This window comes from Piliocolobus tephrosceles, chromosome 3 (genome assembly GCF_002776525.5).
Source record: "Piliocolobus tephrosceles isolate RC106 chromosome 3, ASM277652v3, whole genome shotgun sequence".
Taxonomy (NCBI): Eukaryota; Metazoa; Chordata; class Mammalia; order Primates; family Cercopithecidae; genus Piliocolobus; species Piliocolobus tephrosceles.
The window spans coordinates 19,955,684-19,978,609 of record NC_045436.1 but is presented as its reverse complement, the minus strand read 5'-3'; the positions used below and the strand labels follow the sequence as shown (position 1 = coordinate 19,978,609).

General features: G+C 38.8%; 1 protein-coding gene across 1 annotated transcript in view; it reads right to left on the bottom strand.

Moving 5' to 3' along the window:
• Positions 1 to 1,849: 1,849 nt before the first annotated feature.
• The window catches only part of LOC111553860 (histone PARylation factor 1), a 31,751-nt gene continuing 10,674 nt past the window's right edge, over positions 1,850 to 22,926 (bottom strand). The window contains exons 4-8 of the mRNA XM_023228974.2: positions 17,089 to 17,187; positions 11,312 to 11,462; positions 7,398 to 7,485; positions 4,057 to 4,229; positions 1,850 to 2,083 (exon numbers count right to left, since the gene is read on the bottom strand). Coding sequence (XP_023084742.2) covers positions 1,952 to 2,083; positions 4,057 to 4,229; positions 7,398 to 7,485; positions 11,312 to 11,462; positions 17,089 to 17,187 — 643 coding nt within the window. The 3' untranslated portion in view covers positions 1,850 to 1,951. The remainder of the gene's footprint in view (positions 2,084 to 4,056; positions 4,230 to 7,397; positions 7,486 to 11,311; positions 11,463 to 17,088; positions 17,188 to 22,926) is intronic.

The following is a 22,926-nucleotide window of genomic DNA, read 5'->3' as shown; positions in this document are numbered from 1 at the left end:
GAGCTTGCAGTGAGCTGAGATCCGGCCACTGCACTCCAGCCTGGGTGACAGAGCGAGACTCCGTCTCAAAAAAAAAAAAAAAAAAAAAAAAAACAAGTTAATAGTTCAGGTGGTTCCAGGGCCTGGAGCTACTTACCTAACTAAAATGGCAGTTCCTTCAAACCTGCGACCTCCCCATTAGAGCTGTAAAAGTTCCTGCGGTTATGAGAGGGAAGCTGAAGATCTTTTCAGTTTCATTTTGGTTAAGATATTATACAAAATATACCTACCTTGAAGAAAGCATCTTACCTGCCTCCAAAGGCAGCATGAGCCATTGGCAGAAAGGAACAGATTTTGGTTGTGGCAGAGATTTTTGACCCCAGAAGACTTTTTGTCTGAGAAGTCAAGAATCTTTAACTCCCAGGCATCTTATCAGTTTCCCAGCTCTTGCCAGTTTGATTCTATCTGGCACTTAAGAACATGTGACAGGGTCATTTTATTCAGTAAGTGCAATTCCAAAGGTTTGCGTTACTGAGGGGGATATACATCCATAAAATATATGCCCTTAAGAAGCCTGCAGCCTAACTGGGGAGATGAGGAATGCTACTTATATTTAAAATTCTAAGTATTGTCTTTTAATAGTCTACTCATACCCTTATATAAAAAAGAGTTAAGTACCTCAAATATATTTTAAGGGGACAGCCGACAGTAAGAACTTTGGAGAACTACTGGCTAGGCAAGAAGTTATTTGAGTAAATCATGTCAATCTTACACAATGTGGAGGTTTAACTAGATGGCCTGGGGTGGGGGGGACGGTGGTTTTTCATTTTGAACTTCATAGAAAGGGGAAAAAAGCTTATACGCTCCTCAGCCTCATCCAGGAAGTTTGCTGTTCTGCATTTCATGGTCTGCCCTCTACCTTTTTTTTTTTTTTTTTTTTGAGACAGAGTCTCGCTCTTGTTGCCCAGGCCGAGTGCAATGGTGCAATCTTGGCTTACTGCAACCTCCACCTCCCGAGTTCAATCTATTCTCCTGCCTCAGCCTCCCAAGTAGCTGGGACTACAGGCATGCACCGCCACACCCAGCTAATTTTGTACATTTAGTAGAGATAGGGTTTCACCATGTTAGCTGGGCTGGTCATGAACTTCAGACCTCAGGGAACTGGCCCACCTCAGCCTCCCAAAGTGCTGGGATTACAGGCATGAATCACCGCGCCCAGCCCTGCCCTCTACTTTTAAGGTGAAGGACATATCTCCAGGTTGAAGGAAAATCTGGATCTAGTAAAACACAGCTATCCACAGATATACGTACTAAAAATTCAGTGAAATCATTTGCAATGAAAAACTTTAAAGTAATGGTATACTGATTACTATCTTATACTAAAACTATATACTATGTATCAATATACTAGGCTATATTAGTAAAAGACTGAGTCAGGAGATTTAAAATAATATACATGATGGGATAACTGGACTACTTGCTGGGAGTCACCTGGAACTACTACCCAAAATGCAGTTTGGGTAGGTCGGGGTCAGGCACCCTGGGAAGAGTGTTGATCACAGTGTCATGAGTTTCCTTCTAAGTTTCCTCTTGTTCCCCTCCTCACCTGCCATAAACCCAATCCTTAAAGTTACAGCTATTAACTCAAGACTCAGAAGAAATATTCTTAGTTGCCCATATGATAAATATTGGAACAGGACTCTGTAAGGATGGTCTAGTTAGCCACAGGCATTAGACAGTGGTTTCCTGTGACATATCAGAGGGTGACTTTAGTTGTCCTCCAAAATGTGATTAGGGTCACCGTTTAGATGATTTGACAGCCATTTGTTTGCACATTAAACAAGGAAAACCAGGCAGAAGAACCTTATACACGTTTTTAGTAAATGTTTATTTTTTGTATTCCGTAAAAACAAAAATCACAAGTTTAATACTAGTCCTTTGAAATACTGTACACCAATCAAAGCCACCTTACTCATGCAGCAAGTTGGTCTATATTCTCTTTACTTCTGTTTGCCAGATGATCCTCAATAATTTCTGCAAACAGATTCCTCTTCAACAGATTATACGCAAGAGGTAAGAGCTGGCCAGCAACTTTATGAAAATACTGAAAAATAAAAATATAACATTAAGCAGAGAATACAGCAGATATCCTAATAAGTAGCAGAAAATATATCAACAAAGCACTTGTTTAACAAAGGCTGCTTCCAAAACCATTTTAGCGACACCTTCAAGTGGTTAGTGAACACAATTTAAGGACGGGCGCCTGGCACTCTAAGAGGCAGTCTTGCTGCTCCAGATGACTAATGGCATATCTTGAAAATTAAGAAAACCAAATTAAATCTGAGCTTCCTTATTCCCTCAGGTTTTATCAACTTTTTCTCACCCCAAACAATGCCCACAAATACTTTTTATTCTCTCTGGTGTATTCCCAGTCAAAAGTTTAAGCTTTATTTTCCCTAATTAATTCTGTAAGAATAGCTATGCTGAAAGTGAGTTTTCAGATCATATTATCCTTTATCCTCAAATTCCTTCTCTCCCCCATCCCCACCATGTACCGCCTCCCAATCCCTGTTAAGAGTCACTGCCTTAGGCTTATCAAAAGATTTTAGATTACTGCTTTTATCTACATACACCACCTTTTTGCTGATCATAATAAACATTTAGCCCTAACATGTGGTAAGTACTGTGCTAAACCTTTTTATAACTCATACACGTTATTTCATTCTCACAACAATCGAGTTTGCTATTCACTGGTTCACATCTTATGGCTCTACTTATTTATGGCTAGGGCCTCTCTAGGTCAAGTACTATTTGGACTGGTCAATGACTGTCATTCTGGCTGTTAAACATTTTGATTAGTTTTACTGATAACTATCTATGAGGTGGGCAAAGAAAAGTAGTGTAATATGGTTTATAGCAGGGTTCTCAAAATGTACACCCCTGACCAGGAGCATCAACATCACTTGGTAACTTGTTGGAAATGCAAATTCTCAGGACCCACCCTAGAACTCAATCAAACTTGCGGAGGGTGGGGAGAGCGCCAGTGTGCGTTTGGACAAGCCTTCCCAGTGCCGCTGATGCATGCTAAAGTGGGAGCTACTGGTTTCGTTTTGCTCCTCTCAGTGTGGTCTGTAGAGCAGCAGCGTGACCGTCACCTGGGAGGATGGCAGTCTCAGATCTCATCCCGGACCTACCAACAGAGTGCATTTTAACAGTGTCTGCAGGTGAGTCACATGCATTTTACAGTCCGGGAATTACTGCACTGATTTAGGCACTGACTCTGGAACCAGACTGCTTGTGTGAACCTGGGCAAGATGCTTTGCCTCTCTGTGACTTGGTTACAAAGTAGGTTAAATGAGAATTAAATGATCTGCGGATGGGTGTGCACTCGTGCACATGTGCAGACATATCTTACAGGTAAAGAAACAGATACAAAGGTGTTGGAAAGCTTGCCCAATCTTACACCTGGGAAGACATGATTTACAGCCAGTCTGGCCCCAGAAACATGACATGCCCGTTACACCTTATTGCCTCTTTGACCTTCAGGCAACTATGGTTGAGTAAGCACTGGTTTAGGTATTAAGTAAAATTTTCTTATTTAATGAGCAATTAGTTAATGGTAAAACAGTATCTCTTATAAAGCTTAAATAATTTAAGTGTATTTTTCATCTAAGAATTTAAGCACAATAACAAATATCCCCACCACAATGAAAACTAAATGGAGCCTAAGGTGTGTGCACACACCCCCATACCTAGCCCCAAACGTACACACACAGCAAGAAGGCACGTCTCTATAATGTGTCTAATAAGTAAATTCACTTTAATGTAAGCGTGAATGCAAATAATCTTGGTTATTCACCTTTGTCAGAATATAAGATGAATTTAAAACATTTTTTGGACATCTACTTTTAAAAAAATCACTTTAAAACCTTCATTTTGAAATATAAGCTGAATCCCTACCTTACCTCTGCTGGAATTTGGGGGTATAAATGTGCGTGTATTCACGTGTGGATGTATGTCACAAGGACAGGAGGGAGGTGTGGCAGTGGGTAGCAGGTGGAGGGTTTTTTTACTCACATGTGAGCCATAGCAAAAGAGGTCCATTCCCAATTCAAGCCCCATGCCATAATCACATTCATCATTAGCAAACTGCACAAAAGTCATCATTTCCTGAATGGGAGCAAAAGCTTTTAGTCTCTCCTCGTCACTTGCAGCCTCAACTATTGCCTTGCAAATTCTCTTGAGGTCAGCTGAAAGAAATCAACAATATAAAAGATTATCTACACAGTTAGAAAATGAATCAGTTGTCAAAGGTAAAAAGACTATAAAGAGGGTTTTTCCTCTTAAGACTTTTTATACTAGTACAATTTGTGCCACCTTGGGTAGTAATCTGCAGCACTTTAATTTAGAATGGCAATTTGGTAATTTTTCTACTTAGGATTCAAGCTTAAAAACAGGTTAACTAGCATTTCTTTATTAGCGATTATTTCACAGGATTTAGTTCCAGTCATGAACTCGCCAGGCTGGAGTGCAGTGGCACAATCTTGGCTCACTGCAACCTCTGCCTTCCAGGTTCAAGCAATTCTCCTGCCTCAGCCTCCCAAGTAGCTGGGACTACAGGTGCCTCCCACCACACCTGGCTAATTTCTATATTTTCAGTAGAGACAGGGTTTCACCATGTTGGTCAGGATGGTCTCAGTCTCTTGACCTCATGAGCTGCCTGCCTCAGCCTCCCAAAGTGCTGGGATTACAGGTGTGAGCCACCGCACCCGGCTGCCGTCATGATTTTTTAAAAAGTCTATTCCATGAGTAGAGTTTACATAACTTTTCAGCAGACTAGTCCAGGAGTTGGCAAATCAGGCAGGCAACTCTTCTTACTTCGGATAGTAGTATGCACTCTACAGTCAGAAAACCAAGTATGAAAACCAGTGCCCTCAGCTGGCCGTGGTGGCTCACGCCTGTAATCCCAACACTTGGGGAAGCCAAGGCAGGTAGATCACTTGAGGTCAGGAGTTCAAGATCAACATGGTTGAAACTCTTTCTCTACTAAAAATACAAAAATTAGCTAGGCGTGGTGGCGGGTGCCTGTATTCCCAGCTACTCAGGAGGCTGAGGCAGGGGAATCACTTGAACCCGGGAGGCAGAGGTTCCAGTGAGCTGAGACCCTGTCATTGCACTCCAGCCAGGTCGACAAGAGTGAAAAAAGGAGAGAGGAAAGATGAGAAAGAGGAGAAAGACGACAATGAGGAGAAAGACGACAATGAGGAGAAATACGACAAAGAGGAGAAAGAAAGAAAAGAAAGAAGAAAAGCGTTATTGTGAGAAGCTTCAAAGGGTTAAGAATAAACTTAGTCGTGATTTGCTCATCATTGTGACGTTAACAAACAGTCAATTATACCTCCTGGCAAACGACACTAGGCCAGGGCAAGAAGATTAGGTCCTTCACTTTTATGTTTTGCTACACTTCAAAACTAATTAAATACAGAAGGATCTAATGGCTAGAATATTAGACTTGGATATAAAACCCCAGAACCACAACTACAGTAGGGTAACAGGCTTTACTCCCGGGCACTACAATTTAACATCCATCACCCCAAAAGTTTTAGAGACTGCCCATCTCTACAACAAATGTGTTCAACCTTTCCCAAAAGAGACAGTAATCATGCTTTTTAAAGCTCTCTCTAAGGACAGACATGAAGAGAAGATGACTTAGTGTAGAAGCAGAAGGCTGACCAGTAGCTAGGGCCCACACTGGTCCCATCAGAGACTAATTGCCTCTGGCTTCAAAGAGGAGATATGGGACAGATCAGCCTGTCTAAGAGAAATACAATGTGGGCTACACATTTTTTCCAGTATCCACATGAAAAAAGAAACAGGTGGGGCAGGACGAGGAGTTAAAAAGAATAACAAAAAAAAACAGGTGAAATTAAGATATTTTATTTAATCCATATTTCCAAAGTAGTATTACGGCAACATATAATAAATGTAACAAATATTTAATCCTATTTTAATTTACAAACTTAAACTAATTAAAATTATACAAAATTACAGGCCAGGTACAGTGGCTCACACCTATAATCCCAACACTTTGGGAAGCCGAGGTGGGTCGATCACATGAGCCCAGGAGTTCGAGACCAGCATGGGCAACAGAGTGAGACCCTGTCTCTGCAGCACAAAACAAAACAAAACAAACACCAATTAGCCAGGCATGATGGTGCATACCTGTAGTCCCAGCTACTCGGGAGGCCGAGATAGGATAATGGCACCACTGTGCTCCATCCTGGGTGACAGAGTGAGACCCTGTCACGCACGCACACACAAAAATAAAATAAAAAATAAATAAATACAAGTTACAAATTTTGTTGCAGTCGCCACATGTGAGGCACTCAGTGGTCATCACACTGCACAGCTCAGCCACATTCATCTTCCCTATGACACTCCTCTAAGAGGCAGGGGTACAGAGAAAACAGGTCCATATGAATAGCTGCCATCTAAGACATCTCTATCTACTGGCTGGAGACGCTGCACAGTAAAGTTTGAGAAGAACTGCTTTAGAGAACTGGTTTAAATGCAGATGTCCAGGTCACAGCCCCAGAGACTGGTAACTACCAAGGCTAGTTCTGTTCTGAAAAATAGGTGGCCAAATACGTGCGTTAGGCAGGAATACGTGGTTCCTTGAGAAGGTGCTAAGTTTGATTTCCCTTTAAGTTGTATCCTCCCAGAAGAGGATGATCAATAAAGGAATACCAGAGGGGCTGTTCACAATAAGGGAATGGAGACGAGGAGAAAAGAGTTGAGAAGCAATTTTAATTCTGGATGTTCAGTGCAGCAATAACTACGTTACGTGCAGTGGTCCATTTTGAAAGTGTTTTTATACTTATAGATGAAGTAGTTCAGGATCTTGGGCTTCTGAAAGCTAAATCATTTTTATATGCAGATGAAAAAATGTTCACAAAGAACCATAAAAACACACACAATTTCAATAATTACTATTTTGCGAGTTGAGTGTAACATCAAAGGTTCGGAAACAGTTCCCAGGAAGTAGACAACCGGTTAAAATTCTTTAAATTCTTAAAAATAACTACCAAATTTTGAGCACTGAGCAAGCATTTTGCTAAGTATCTTAATACTTGTTTATGCCCCAAATTCCTTTATGAAGTGCATACGATTAACTTCATTTTTACAGATGAAAAAGACAAGGTTTCACAGGATTAAGTAATTTGTTCAAGGCCACACAGCTACAAACTTGGTTTTAATTCAGGAATGATGGACTCTAAAACCTAAGCTTACTCTTTATTACTAAGGTCTAGTGACTGTGTCACAAAAGGTATATGGACATACCTTCTTCCCAATATAAGCAAAACCTTCCTCCACATGCATTAACGTATATGCACATGTTTACATATGAAATACATTACCATCTGTTTCAGGGAGCTCTCGGTACCCAACATCATTTTTATCTACTGGAACAACCAAGCCTGCACCATGAAAGGTCTTTGTCACAACCTACGTTAAAGAAAAGAATAAAATGTAATCATGGTAAATAGACATCAAAAAAAAAAAAAAAAAAAAGAAACCCAAATACATAACCCTCAACATTTCTGCCAAATTGTAACATTCAATGACATTTTATTTCAGTAAATTTGAACTCCAGGGTAAAAATTTAACACTATTTTTTTCTTGAAAAGTAGCTAAAAATTAAACACTTGAAGTAACCACAGAACTGTGAAATACTTGGCTTTTCTTAATTGTGCCAGTCACTTGGAAGTCTGCATCCTGATTTGTTAAGGAAGAACTCAATACATCCTAGAAGGCAAGCCAAAATACCGGTTTCCTCTAAGGTCAAAGTACCTTCTTGGTAGAAAGCACAGAGGAACCTGGGTCTAAAAGAAAAAGAGTAAGAAACAGTTTTTGTCAGCAAGAAGACATGATAGGACAGGACTCCTCTGATCCATCCTGCCAAATTCAGACTCCCCTATTTTTACCTGGAATATTTAGGCTTGTTTGCAAACTTCCCAAAAGTAGGGCAGCTTCTAGGTTTGTGGTGTCCTTTATGGAGGCAAATCACATAACCAGTGAACTTTCATTAAGTGGTAGTCTTCAAAGACAAAAACAGGCCCAACTACAACTACCACCATAACCCTTCCAGTTTCCATTCTTCCTATAGCTCATGTTAATGGCATTATTTTTAGGTCTTTCCTTAGCAAAACATTTGTACAAATATTCCACTTCTTTGTGCAATTCAGTGAAAAGTTTCCAAGGCAGAGGAAGGACACAACCCAAAAACCAAACTGCAGTTTTAAAGGCCTCTCACCTAAGTCTCTATATCGTAAAGCTTTTTTCTCTCTCATCTCCCTATTCTCCCAGTCTCTTGCTTTTTTCATTATCCTTTATTAAGCTGCCAGAAAGGGTTGATTATTCAAAGGAAGTTATCAGAAAACTGCTTACCACTTGGGAAAAAAATGAAGTAATTGTCTTCTATCTTAATCTTTCTATCGAGATAATCTGCAGCTAGATTTCAGAATTAAATGTAAAAATAAAACCATAAAACTACTAGAAGGTATTTAAAAAAATAATTTTGTGATAGAGAAGAGTTAACTATATAAAAACAAAAAGTCTATCCAGTGAAATCAAGTACACAAGACGAACTGATAAAATATATCTGTAAAATGTAACAGTAGATAAAAATTAATGTCTTTAAACTATAAGGGAGCTTAACCAAGGAAAAGACTAACATCCAAATTAGAACACATGTAAGAAAAAGACTAATTCTAACCCTGATAGAGAAATGGGCAGAGTTCAGGCAGTTGAAAAAAAAAAAAATACAATGACCAACAGAGAAGTGAAAAGTATTTAATGTTCTTTATAATTAAAGAAATTTTAATTAAAACAGTGCAAAATTTTATACCTACCAGCATGGAAAAAACTAAAAGACTAAAGAAAACCCCACAAAATGAGAAACAAGCAAAGAAAAACCATAAACACACATACACACACATACACACACACGAACTACTTTGGACCTGGCAATACTATGTCTAGGAATTTCTTCTAAAAAAATAACCAGATAAGTATGAGACTAAAGGTATAAAAGGATATCTATGGCAGGATTGTATTTGTGAAAAATCTTAAGCAACCCAGACTTTGAACACCTAAGCACAGTATTCTGCAGCCACTCAAAATTATGAGGTAGATCTTAAATTGGCAAAAAGAAATGATAAACATACCATATTCATAAGTGTAAAAAGCAGGACATAAAGCAGTGATAATGAAAGAAAAAGACAGCACTGCTATAGTTGCCAACTCAGGCTGCCCAACACACAGTAAGAATGACGGTATATGTTCAGATTTTTCACAGATGATTACCTGTACTAATTGTCCATAAAGAGGTATCAATTAAGAAGTCAACAGAATCATAATTTTATTAAGAAATTAAGAAGAATAAGATTACAAATTTAGAAAAACTGTATAGGGGTGGGTGGCATCCTGAAGCATCGGATCACAGGTGGATGGAGTGCCACACCGTCATTTTAAGCATCATTTAACCAATGTTCCTTATGAAGAAATCTAGGTATGGAAAAGGTGAAGTGGCAGAGAGCCAATTAGTAAGAAGATGGGGTGGAAAGAATGCTAAATATGGAAAATATGAAGTTGGGTTTTACATGTGTCATTTAAGATTTTGGACAAGACACAAAACCTGTATAACCTTCAATTTACTCATCTATAAAACAGGATAATTCCAACTTTGCAGATTTGTTGTAGGGAGTCAAATGATATAACTCATAAAGACTCTACATTCCAAAGTACGCTCTAAGTTACTGTCAGTATAAAAACACTGATTTCTAGTGCGCTGCACAGTGCTGTATCATACTAGAATGGATATATTCTTACGCTCACACATAAGAACAAAGCTACTAACTCACATATACTAGTGGAATTGAATTCTTCAGTAGAAAAATATGAATTCAATGAAGATCTCACAAAAACAACAAAAGAACAACCTTACATATAACAGAAAAGGGTTTGAGAGTATAATCATCAACAGGGGAGGATTAAAAACATGATTGTCTTGTAAGTTCTTTTTTGTCTTTGTTTTTACCAGCTGTTTTGTATAAAAAACAAATACTAAAATGAAACTTCATGGGCGAGGGGTCTAGGACAAAATTATCTAAGAAATTTCAAACTCAATCATATCTTATTTATGGGGAAGAATTAAGAAAATCCCCTCTGAAATAAATTATAGCTTGTGGTAGAAAAATAAAAAAAGACTGATTAAATAATTTGCTAATAGCTAATATGTGTATGGATGCTCAGACTTTAGTCAAAACAAATTAGGAATACATTAACTAGGTTACAACTACCCTTCCTCCTAGTCACAAAGTGGGAGAAGCTTCCTACGATAACTAGAAAGGTGAAGAGCAATATAAAACCTTAATTTTTAAAATGTCATGTTGTAATGGGTTTCATTAAAACGTACGTTTTAAGGAACTTTCCAGTCTATAGGACTAAAGAGTGCCTAGAGGTTATCAGAATATCACCCTTGCAGCTGAATCAAGATCAGAGAAGGAACTGAAGTAGGATTTAAAACCTAAATACACTAAGGTACTACATTACCAGTGCTAGTTTATTAAGGAATAACAAGTTCTCCATTTAGCTTAGAACATTCAGATGAACCAGCAAGGGCAGACAAATGGTGAGAGGCTGGAGGAGACTTGGGAGTCCTCATTCCAGTGACAAATGTTTTTTTTCACCACAGGCCATAAGAATAAACTCGTATGGAATTCTCATTTACTCCAAACCAGAAATCTTCCAGCTTCTCATTAACTTACTCTGAAATCTACAGCTGAAAAACCCAAAGAATCCAACACTAAGAAGTATTTGCTCCTTTACAAAATACTCCCCTCACACTACAGACATTAGGAGAGACGCAAAAGGAAATGATAGGATTAATAAGGAAAAAGAAAGAAGCACTGCTTATACAACACGTTTACTGGAGAAAATGTATGTAAATTTCATTATGTACAAAGCAGCTTTCACTTAACTTTATGAAGTGATTAACTGATAAACAAGATTAAAAGAGTGGTAAAAGATTAAAAGAGTGGTAAATACTGGCATACCACAGCAGTGTTATCACCAGTTGTGCAATTCAGTGTGCCAACCCAAAGGAGCCATCTGACCCCCGTTTCAGTGCCATCCTCCTAGCATCCCTGAGGGACAGCATCCAGCTCTTAAGACAGGGCTAGGAAGAGAAGGGGAAAGTAGAGAGGGGAAGGAATCAAGAGGGGAAAAAATCTACTATAACAAAACAGAGACCAACAGGTTGAAGTCATACTTTCTTATCTCTCTGTTTCATCTTCATGGTTCTCTGTTCAAGCGAGTACCCCAATTCTCTGGCTGCTTCTGTGAGCTTTTCATCTATGTTTTTCAAGAGATTGATTTTCTTTTTATCTGTTACTTCTTTAAGTTTTTTCGTCAAAAATAATCTGAAAAAGAAGTAAACGTCCTCATTACGTGGCAGGTTACTGCACTAAGTACAAAGACCTTTGGAAGTTTAGCCAAGTTAAAAATGTCAAATTCCATGCAAGAATAAGTCCACAGAATAATTACCAACACTTCTCTCAAAATCCCTCATAGTTTTTGTCAAATAAGAGAAAAGCAATATTCATAAAAAACTGCCAGTCACAGAAAGAGCAAATATGATTCAAACTTTTATTAGTACTCTAATGTCTACAATAAAGGTATAAGGGATATTTACAAAGCTGAGATTAGTCAAGTTTTAAATTGTATCACTTGATACTAAGATATAGCATACTACTTTGGAGAAGTCTGACCTAACAGAAAAAAAAGGTATCAAAAAAAGTTTTCAGGGACCGGGCATGGTGGCTCATGCCTGTAACCCCAGCACTTTGGGGTTGCCAAGGTGGGCGGATCTCTCAAGGTCAGGAGTTGGAGACCAGCCTGGCCAACATAGGAAAATGCTGTCTCCACTAAAAATACAAAAATTAGCCGGGCATGGTGGCATGCACCTATATTCACAGCTACTCGGGAGGCTGGGCCAGGAGAACCACTTGAACCTGGGAGGCGGAGGTTGCAGCCAGTCAGCAGAGATCGTGCCACTGCACTTCAGCCTAAGACTGTCTGAAAAAAAAAAAAAATGTGTTTCATTCCTGTTACCCAGGCTGGAGTGCAATGGCAGGGTCTCAGTTCACTGCAACCTCTGCCTCCTGGGTTCAAACAATTCTCTTACCTCAGCCTCCTAGGTAGCTGGGATTACAGGTGCATGCCACCACGCCCAACTAATTTTTGTGTTTTTAGTGGAGACAGGGTTTCACCATGTTGGCCAGGCTAGTCCTGAACTCCTGACCTCAGGTTATCCATCTGCTTTGGCCTGCCAAAGTGCTGGGATTACAGGCGTGAGCCACTGCGCCCGGCCTTTTTTTTTTTTTTTCCTTTTCCATTTTTAAAGAGACAGAGGACACTATTATAACACTTAAGGTCAATAGGTTTTTTTTTTAATGTTGAAATTTGTGTTAAGAAAAATTTAGAAAACGTAAAAGGAAAGCAAAGCTACTTTGTAAGCTTATACAAAAGCATAAGCCAAAGTAGTTTTCAAAAGTATATGAATATACAGCATGTTAACGCCACTTATGGAAATAATTTTATATCTTATCATAAACAGGTTAAGATTTTTGCCATCAATGTAAAAGGTCAGGAGTAAAATGAAGAGCGGGAAGGGGTGCCAGACACCCAGGAAGAAAGCTGAGGGAGTAACAACTCCTAGGGAGAAACTCACTTCTATTCACTGCCAACATCTGAGAGTTTCTGGTATTCCCTACAACACTGTTATCAAAGGGGTTAGAACACTGATAGCGGGTGCTAGTCTTAGCTTCATTGTACTTATCAGGAAAAAAAAAAGGCACAGAGGATAATCAACTTACCCAAGTTGAGAGAGCTAGTAGATTAAACCAGCAGAGTTACCAGTAGAACTGGTAGATTAAAATGCCACAGAAACCCAAGCCATCAAAATCTAACTTCTGATTACAGCACAGTTACACTAAGTCTTACCTTCAATTATCACCAGCTGTATGTCTAGAAGATATGTTTATATCAACCGTAAAATGCAGATTTGATCACATCAGTCCCATGTGAATCAATCTTTACAGTCTTCCTCAACACTCTGGCATGGCATAGAGCCATTCAAGTACCCTGTGCCATGTATTTCCACACTTTCACACACATACTGCTCCCTTACCTAAAGCAGCCTTCTTCCCATTCTTTCTAGTAAGTTCTTAGGCATCCATCAAAGCCCACATAGAATATCCTCTTTTACCTCCGCCACTATTGAAGGCACTTGGTAGCTGTCTTCCCATACATATGACATTATCATGACTATCTCTGGAAGTTTCTGTCTCTACCGAAACCTACTCTAACACTTTCCTGTGTGATGCTTAAAGATAAGCTGCAATGTGCAACTGAAGCCATAACCATGAACACGAACATTTTGTGCTGTAACTTTAAACCCATTAGAATGTATTTAACGCAAACAAATTTGTACCTATGCATGTTATATGGCATCATGCAATAGCCCTTTGGAAATAGTGGTTCACTAAGTTATACAGATGGAAGTGTTGAAGCTTATATATCAAATTCACTTCATTACATAACATTATGAAAAAAGCGATTGAGCTCACAGTAGTATTACAAGTTTCTCAATCTAATTTTTATTTGAAACCTGGAATTTTATCACTGGCAAAAAATATAGTCAGTCAGTTGTTTTCTTTGGTTCATTTGGGAGAATTACTGCCAGTATCTACACCCAAATAACCAGAGTTTGTCAATGAGTCACTCTTTCTAAAAGTGGGGAAAAGTTCATCTCAAAACTCAATCACACAAGGGCTTTTTTCCCCCTTGAGACAAACCACAGTACTTCAGTATGAGAAATGCTTTCTATGTATTTCCTATTTCATCACGGAATGTTAAAGAGATGTACTCAATGGCAGACATCTAATACATGTATACTCCATCACTGACTTTTCTCAGGCACAGGGTCTTGCTATGTCGCTTAGGATGAGCTTGAACTCCTGGGCTGGAGCAATGCTCCCACCTCAACATCCTGAGTAGCCACCATGCCTGGCTCCATCACAAACATTTTTAAATACATTTGCATGTTCCTGCTGTGAATAATGCAACGACTGCTGCTACTCTGGTGGCACTACCTTGATTCCTGCCAAGGTGACAACAGTATTATCCACCATTACCTTTGTGCCATTGGTGCAAAAATAACATTTTGTTATCACAAATAGTTTTGACCCTAAGGGTCCCTGACCCAAGGTCAAAACTATTTACCTCAGCTATTTTAGGAAAAAAAATAAGGCAGAAGGAAAAAAAAAATCCTAATTTTGTTGTTCAAAGATATTTAAAAATTATGTTTACTTCCATATGCATTAGACAGTATGAAATGGAATCATTCCACATTACTGTTATTTGCCCACTTCATAACAAATTCAACAAATCAATAACAAGGTATTATAGTATATGGATAGTTTATATTTACCTAATCTTCCCTATTGCTGGATATGTTGCCAATTTTTCATTTGATAAATAACCTGTAATAAATACACATATTTCTGTACCGGTCCAAAATCCCTTTAATAAATAGCTAGAAGTGAAATTGCTAAGTTAAGGGTATAAATGTGTACTTCACACAGTACCTGGCAATGTCACCTATCAAGAAATCTTAGAATATGGTTTTTTAAACATTTTTCGAACTGCTTTCTACAAAAGTTTTACCAATTAACACATCAGTAAGGGTTCTTATACCCTAACCATCATTGGTTATGACCATTCTTTAATCTTTAAAAAAAATCTTTGCTGGCTTAATTTGCATTTCTTTAGTCACTATTAAATCTTGCAGACACAAGATTTAATAACAACTAAAGACAATAAAAATGTGTTGATCAAAGGTATGCCTTGAAAGACCTTACTCAGTCTGCCATAAAAATAAATTTTAAAATATATAAAGAAATCAAGTGTTCTGATTAGCTGATTTAAGGAGGTGGTACCCAAAAAACTAAAACCATTATAATACTTAGAAGTACTAAAATAGTTATATCTCAAGTAACTTTTTACCCCTGTTTTTGAGATAAATTATTGGAGGTAGTTCCTCAAATACTCACTTTCTGATCTTCACCTAAATTATAAATATTATTGCCCATGTATTTTTTTTTTCTTTTTCATTGTCTGTGTTCTCCAATTAGCTTAAAAAAAGAAGGATACCAGAAGAGTCTTGGGTTATGTTAGATGACCACTACTATGTTATCTTTCTTTTTAAAAAAGATTCAAACATGACTAATAATACAAATGAAAAGTTAGGTTTGTTTTTTAAAAAGAGACAGTCTCACTATGTTGCCCAGCCTGAAAAAATTAGGTGTTTCTACATGCCAAGGTATTTATAGAATTAATATTTATGGAGCATCTACTATGGGGCAGATACTGTGCACAAAACAAACCCTCTGCCCGCGTGGAACTTACATGCTAGTGAAAGACATAGACAATAACCAAGAAAACAAGAGTTTCTAATAAAGAAGGCACCAATTTAAATTTAATGATAAATCCGAAGAGTTTATAAGAAGTTATAAATTACAAATACCAAGCAACATTTTATAGGAAACTGAGAGGTATTAGAAAAGAAAGAACATTTTTGGACGTCTACAGTGTAGCTGCCCTGTAGATAAACCAGGATGAACGTAGCATAGTCTAGTGGTTGTAGTAGGCTGATTTAGTTTGAATTCGCTTTACTGCAAATTTGTATTATCAAATCCCAGGGAACAAAAACCCTTTAAAGAGACAGTCAAAGAAAGAGACTAAAAGAGGTCAAAGAAAAGATAATCTACTTGTATTTGAAGCGATAAAGTTTGCTTTCTTCATTACAATGCAAACTACACAGCGGCTGACAAGTAAAATGGCTTCAAGTCATGTCTGTGGCTGATATAGCAGACTGGCTCACTCAGCTCTATTCCAACCACTTCCCATGAAAGTTTGCTGCATTTCCCTTACTCCTCTTTAGCTCAGGCTCCACATGGGACCTAGCTTCTTCCAAGCAGCTGCAATACTTTAAAATTTCTGAGACAGAAGAGATACCAGGTGGAGGCTGTGCTTCCACGATCTCCATCATGAGCACAGCTCTAGAGGCATCTGAGGGTTGTGCAGCAGCTGTAGCTGAGATCCCAGCACTTGGTTCTTACCCTCAGGCGGGATGAGAGGCAAAGGGTAGGGCATCCATTTACCTGGCCCAGATTAAACCAAAGATAATGTGGTCCTAGAGCCACTCGTTGTGGCAGCAGTTCTCGATTTCCCAGCTTCCTGATGGTGGCAGAGACATAAAATCCACTGTGAGGCACACAACTGTCATTCCTGGCAGCTCAGCCTGCTCCCTCAACCCTTCCAAGGATTTTATGACCACCTCTTTTTACTTTATAGAGCCTTTCTGTTTGAACTGTACACAAGTAATGAACTCCTAACAAGCGTTTAAAATCAGATGTCTAACAAAACTGTTCATGTTGCCATGGAATACCTGAGGTCAAGTATTATTTTCTTTAAGTAAAATAGTTACATAAGAGGTGTATTTTTTGGTGAAGAGTGACAAAATAATAGTAGAGATAAGACTACCTGCAAAAGTCATGGAAATTATCTCTAGAAATCTACAATTATGGGCTTGCCTCAAATCCGCTCTTGGTTTTTTATGGAGAGAGAGTCTCACTCTGTCACTCAGGTTGGAATACAGTGGTGCAATCTCGGCTCACTGCAACCTCTGCCTCCCGTGTTCAAGAGATCCTCCTGCCTCAGCCTCCTGAGTAGCTGGGATTGCAGGTGTGTGCCACCATGCCCCCAGCTAATTTTTGTATTTTTAGTAGTGATGGGGTTTCCCCATGTTGTCCAGGCTGGTCTTGAACCCCTGACCTAAGCGATCTGCCCACCTCAGCCTCCCAAAGTGCTGGAATTACAGGTGTGAGCCACTGCGCCCTGCCCCTCAAACCCCCTTTGTAATGAACTAATATAGTATAAACATGGTAAACAAATATAAGAGAAATTGAAATAAAATATTCTTACTTGACTGCAGCAAATACATTATCTCCATTTGGAACAATTATACAATTTTTCTTTGCTTCATTTATACCAACATATACAGGAAGTTCATCAGGAGAATCCCTGTGTAAGCAAAAGACATTAAAAATTTAGCTGCCCTTAATTTATATTATCAGGCAAGTGGGATTTCAGGTCTATAGACAACAATTTACACCTATTTTTTTTTCCTTTTTTGAGGCCTTTTTTTTTTTTCATCATACCAAAGTTTATTGATTACATCAAACAGAAATGTCTGTAATGGAAAAGGCAAGTTGCAGTCATAAAAGATGGCATTCACATTCATTTTAGAAAGCAACAACGGAGATGTAAAAAATTGCTTAAGTGAAAAATGTATTTATTGCAGTCCCATTTTGCAAGCTGAAAAATTATTTTGTCAACACGCATAAAATCTGCACATTTACATACCACATGTTAAAAAATTCCATCACTACAGTATTATAAATATTGCAAAGTTAGGCTTATATTTATACTGTTGCTGTTGTATATGTAGTAGATATGGAATGAATGTTTTCAATTTAGTAGGCAACAACCTCAAACAATGGACAATAGCTGTGAAAATTACAAAGACATTTCAATAGCTCAAAATTATTCAAATTATAGGTACATCATCTTATTATTATACTTTTTTACCTTTCTCTGTCACAAACAGGATGATTACATTGTAGTGCTAGGAATACAGCATGGTCTACTTCAAATTATTTGATCTGCTAACCCCACACTAGTCATTTTTTAGCTCTTCAGTAAAATATCTTTCAAAAAGGAAAGCCAGGTCCCTCCCAAGGATCTAGGTTAAGGCCTTTTTTTTTAATAAGGGCATTTTTTTTTTTAAATGAAACAAAAGTTTTAAGCTCCAAGTTTCTTAGGAATATCTATGATAACTCTTATATAACAGAACCTAAAACTAAGATTCTTAGGACCTAGTTGCTTTTATACTCAAATACAAAAAAAAAGGAAAAACAAGAAAAAGGATTGTAAAACATTAGAGATGAAAGGATCCTATTCATGTATATAACCAAATCCTTTTATTTTAAAATTGAGAAAACAAATACTGAGAGGTTAAATCACTCAGCCAAGGTCCTAGTAAGTTAGGACGCTGGCTACAGTATAATTCAATTCGTAGCCCCAGGTGCATTCTACTGTACTGCCGCACTTCTCCCTGGGAATGTTCCTTCTATTACCTTACATTTAATCTTCACTTTAAAGAATAGCATCTCTACTGGTACAAACGGACACATTTTCCTCCTGGAGTTTCTCTATTTCTTAACCTTCTAAGTATTTTGCATGCATTCATTTAATTCTCATAATATTCCTATCAGGTATGTACAGTTATCCCTACTGTTACAAGACAGGAAACCGAGTCACAGAAAGTCACAGTCACTAATGATACAGGGTCACACAGATAATAAACACGAGGACCAGTGTGACTCCAGAGACCACTCTTAACTACCATCTGCCACTCTGGCACCTGGCAGTACACGGTTTATTAAGCACAGCTGCTCTAAATTATCTTTCTTGGGCCAAAAGCGCTCTTCTGAACCCAAAAGGGAAAAAAAGTTTACAAGGAAAGGACAAATCAGTGAGATTAAACCTAAAGAGTTTACCCATCCTAGGGAAGGTTAAAATGGTAACAGCAAGAACAACAGATGACTCATCTATCCATCAACAGGGGAAAATATGCCTTTCACCTTGGATGACTCCCTGAAACTATTGCTACGGAATAAAAGATGAAATGCTCCTATTATTGCAAATACAAAATTGCATGCAGGATTGTATAAAGACAATGCCAGGTTGGACTGCCAGAATGAGCCAACAGCGTGTGATGTGCTTCCCCCTGCAGAAAGCCTATGAATGACGTGCAGTCAGGGAGGTTTCACATCACCAAGATTCCTATCCCAGAAAAGCAGTTGTTCATAGCTCTGGGAATGGAATGCAACCTCGTGGAGAGCCTATAAACAGATGCATGGGGGGCGCCTGTCCATATGGATAAGATAGGGCTATAAACGCCCTCATCTTGCCACGGCTCTTCTAGGCCTCTTTAAGGTTAAGACATACTCCCTTCTGAGAATTTCTGGTCTAACCGGTTGTCTAGCTTCACGTCCTGTTTCTATGGATTGTTTGTAATCAGCTTTTGCTGCAACTGTTACTGCTGATTAATATCTTGCTAATCATAGGTTATGGAAAGACCATGGTTCTGTTTTAAGGCTCTGTTAGAAATGACTGATGCACACACTATAAATTCTTATCTCTACATACTGTACTTCTGCATACAGATGTTATGTTAAAGAATTACTTCATTCCCATGTGACCATCTCACCTCATAATCAAACGACTCTAAATCCCTCACTAACCTACCCCCACCCTCACTAAACTTAATAATAAACACTGGTATTTCCAGTGTATTGGCGGCACACAGGACCAGAAGGCGGTGACCCCCCTGGACCCAGCTTTCACTATCTTGTGTGTGTCTATTATTTCTCGAACTGCTGATCCACCCGGGAACAAAGAGAGAGCCCCGTTGCATTGCAGGCTGCTGGCCAAATCCCGCAATATCTGGCGCCCAACGTGGCCTTCTTTGTTCCTCTGCTCAGTGCATGCCAAGTACGGGTTCAGGACGACCAGTCTTCAGTCTCAAAGGTAAGGTCTCCAGGTACGCTTTTTCCAACTCTCCCCTTTTTTCCCGTTTGTCAGCTGGTATTATTCCAAGGTTATTATGGGACAATCACAGTCTAAACACCAGGCTTATCTGTCTTTTATTAAACTTCTTCAACAGGATAGAATCAAGGCTGATTCCAATAACCTTATTTTCTTATTTCAGACAATTGTAAAACATCTTCCTTGGTTCCCTGACAAAGGTTCTACGGACCTATCAGACTGGGATAGAGTTGGCGCCACGCTCTGCCAACTCATGAGAGATGGTGTTTTACTTCCTATTTCTGTTTGGATTGACTGGGCTCTTATTCGTGTTGCTTTACTTCCTTTTCAGTTTGGTGATCCTCTTCAACGCCACAAGTTAATGCGGATGGTGAGCCGCTCCCTTTACCTCGGGTAGCTGACCCCCCTACTAGCCCTCCTTCTGATCATGAGAAAGAATTCGATCTCTCCTTGTTTTCTCCCCAAGAGGAGGAACCTGGAGATGATCCCCTCCCTCTGCCTCCTACTTTGGAACTTGTATATGTTAACTCTTCTTCTACTAAGCCGTTGCCCCCTCTGCCAGAGGAGGATGTACGGCATTCATCTGAATGGACTGTTTCTCATTCCTCTCATCCTTTTGAACCTCTCCCCTCTTCTAAGCCTACTGTTTCTTTCGACGCTCCGGGACCCCTTCTTTCAGAGAAAGGCTTGGTTCCCTCACTCTCCTTCTCTTCCTCTGCCCCTGCACAATGGATGTATGAGTCACCTCTCCGGGTAGAGCAGTGGATGTTTTCCAAACACAAGTTGGAGGCGTTCATTGAAACCGTTAATGACTTACTACAAGCAAACACTATGGAGCCCTCCTTGTCTCCATGGAACTCGCCTGTTTGTTGCACAAAAAACATCAGGAAAATGGAGGAAGGTAACAGACTTGAGAGCCGTTAATGCAGTTATTAAACCTATGGGGGGCGTTACAACGTGGTATGCCCTCCCACTCCATGATTCCTAAGGAATGGCCTTTAATTATCCTTGATCTTAAAGACTGCTTTTTTCATATTCCTTTAGACAAGTCAGACCACGAAAAATTTGCTTTCACTATACCTTCCATTAACAATTCAGCTCCTGCAGCTAGATATCAATGGAAAGTTTTACCTCAAGGAATGATTAACAGTCCTGCTATTTGTCAGTTGTTTGTCAGTACTGTGTTACAACCTGTCCAACAGACTTTTAAAAATAATTACATTCTTCATTATATGGATGATACACTGATTGCTGCTCCCACTAAAGATGAATTAATTCAATGTTTTACCTCTTTAAAATCAGCTGTTGCCAGTGCAAGACTCCACATTGCTCCTGATAAAATTCAACAAGCCACTCCTTTTCTGTACTTAGGAATGCAGCTAGAGGCTCGCTCCATTAAGCCCCCAAAAGTCCAACTTCATACTGACAATTTAAACACCTTAAATGATTTTCAAAAATTACTAGGTGACATCAATTATCTCAGACCAACCCTAGGCATCCCTACTTATGCATTATCTCATCTATTTGCCACTCTATCAGGAGATACAGATTTAAACAGCCCTTGCCCTCTATCTAAACCACCAAAACAAGAGTTGCCTTTGTAGAACAAAGAGTGAGATAGGCACAAGTCTCTTGTATCTACCCAAATTTGCCTTTACAATTTTTAGTTTTTCCTTCCATCCACTCTCCTATGGGACTTATAGTACAAAATGATTCTCTAGTTGAATGGGTATTTCTTCCTAATTCAGCCTCTAAAACTCTTTCAATATATCTTGATCAAATGGCCACTTTGATTGGATTAGGACATCAATGTATCAACAGCTTGGATCCAAACATTATTGTGGTCCCTTTGTCAAAAAATGAAGTTTAAAATGCCTTTTCTACATTTTTGTGCTGGCCGATTAATCTGGCTGACTTCATTGGCACTACTGATAATCATTTGCCTAAGTCAAAATTCTTTTAATTTCTACGAAATACTTCCTGGATTCTACCAAAACTTACTTGTTCATCACTACTAGAGGCAGCCATTACCATTTTTACTGATGGATCCAGTAATGGAAAGGCAGGGTATGCGGGACCAAAAGATAAAGTCATTTCTACTCCATACACTTCTGCTCAAAAAGCAGAGTTGTTTGCTGTTATCTCTGCATTACAGGATTTTGATCAGCCTCTTAACATTGTCTCTGACTCAGCTTATGTAGTCCATGCCACTAAGGCAATAGAAACTGCTACCATCAAAGATATTATGACACTAATCTATTTTCCTTGTTCCCTTTGCTACAAAAAACTGTCAGAAACTGAAACCACCCTTTTTCATCACTCACTTTCTATCTCATACTAATTATCGTGGACCTTTATCTAGTGGTAATGATAAAGTTGATAGTCTAGTTTCTCTAGCCATTACAGATGCAGAACAATTTCATCAACTCATACTAATGCCTCAGCTCTTAAACATAAATATTCTCTCAGTTGGAAACAAGCTAACAAATTGTACAACACTGTTCTCAATGTCAGTTTCTTGTCACCCACACAATCTCCCGGAGTTAATCCCCGAGGCCTTCTCCTAAAGCTATTTGGCAAATGGATGTTACTCATGTTCCTTATTTTGGAAAATTAGCTTATGTGCATGTCACAGCTGACACCTTTTCCAACTTCATCTGGGCTACCTGTCAAACCGAAGAAGCCACTTCTCACGTTAAAAAACATATGTTTTCATGTTTTGCAGTTATGGGAATTCCTAGTGAGCTCAAAACAGACAATGGTCCAGCCTATTGCAGTAAAGCTTTAAAAAAATTTTCTTGATCAGTGGCATATTAAACATATTACTGGTATTCCTAATAACCCACAAGGCCAAGCTCTTGTAGAAAGAACAGAACTTTAAAATTACAATTACTTAAACAAAAAGAGGGGGATAAGGAGTTGTCTACCGCTCACATACAGCTAAACTTGGAATTGCTCACATTAATTTTTCTTAGTATTCCTAAATCTAGTTCTGTTACTGCTGCTGAAAAACATTTCTCTGGTAACTGTCCCACGGTAAACCATGGAAGGGAAGTATGGTGGAAAGATGTTTAATCTAATATATGTCAAAAGATTCTATTTTAACGTGGGGAAGAGGCTATGCTGGTGTTTCCCCAGATGAACATCAAT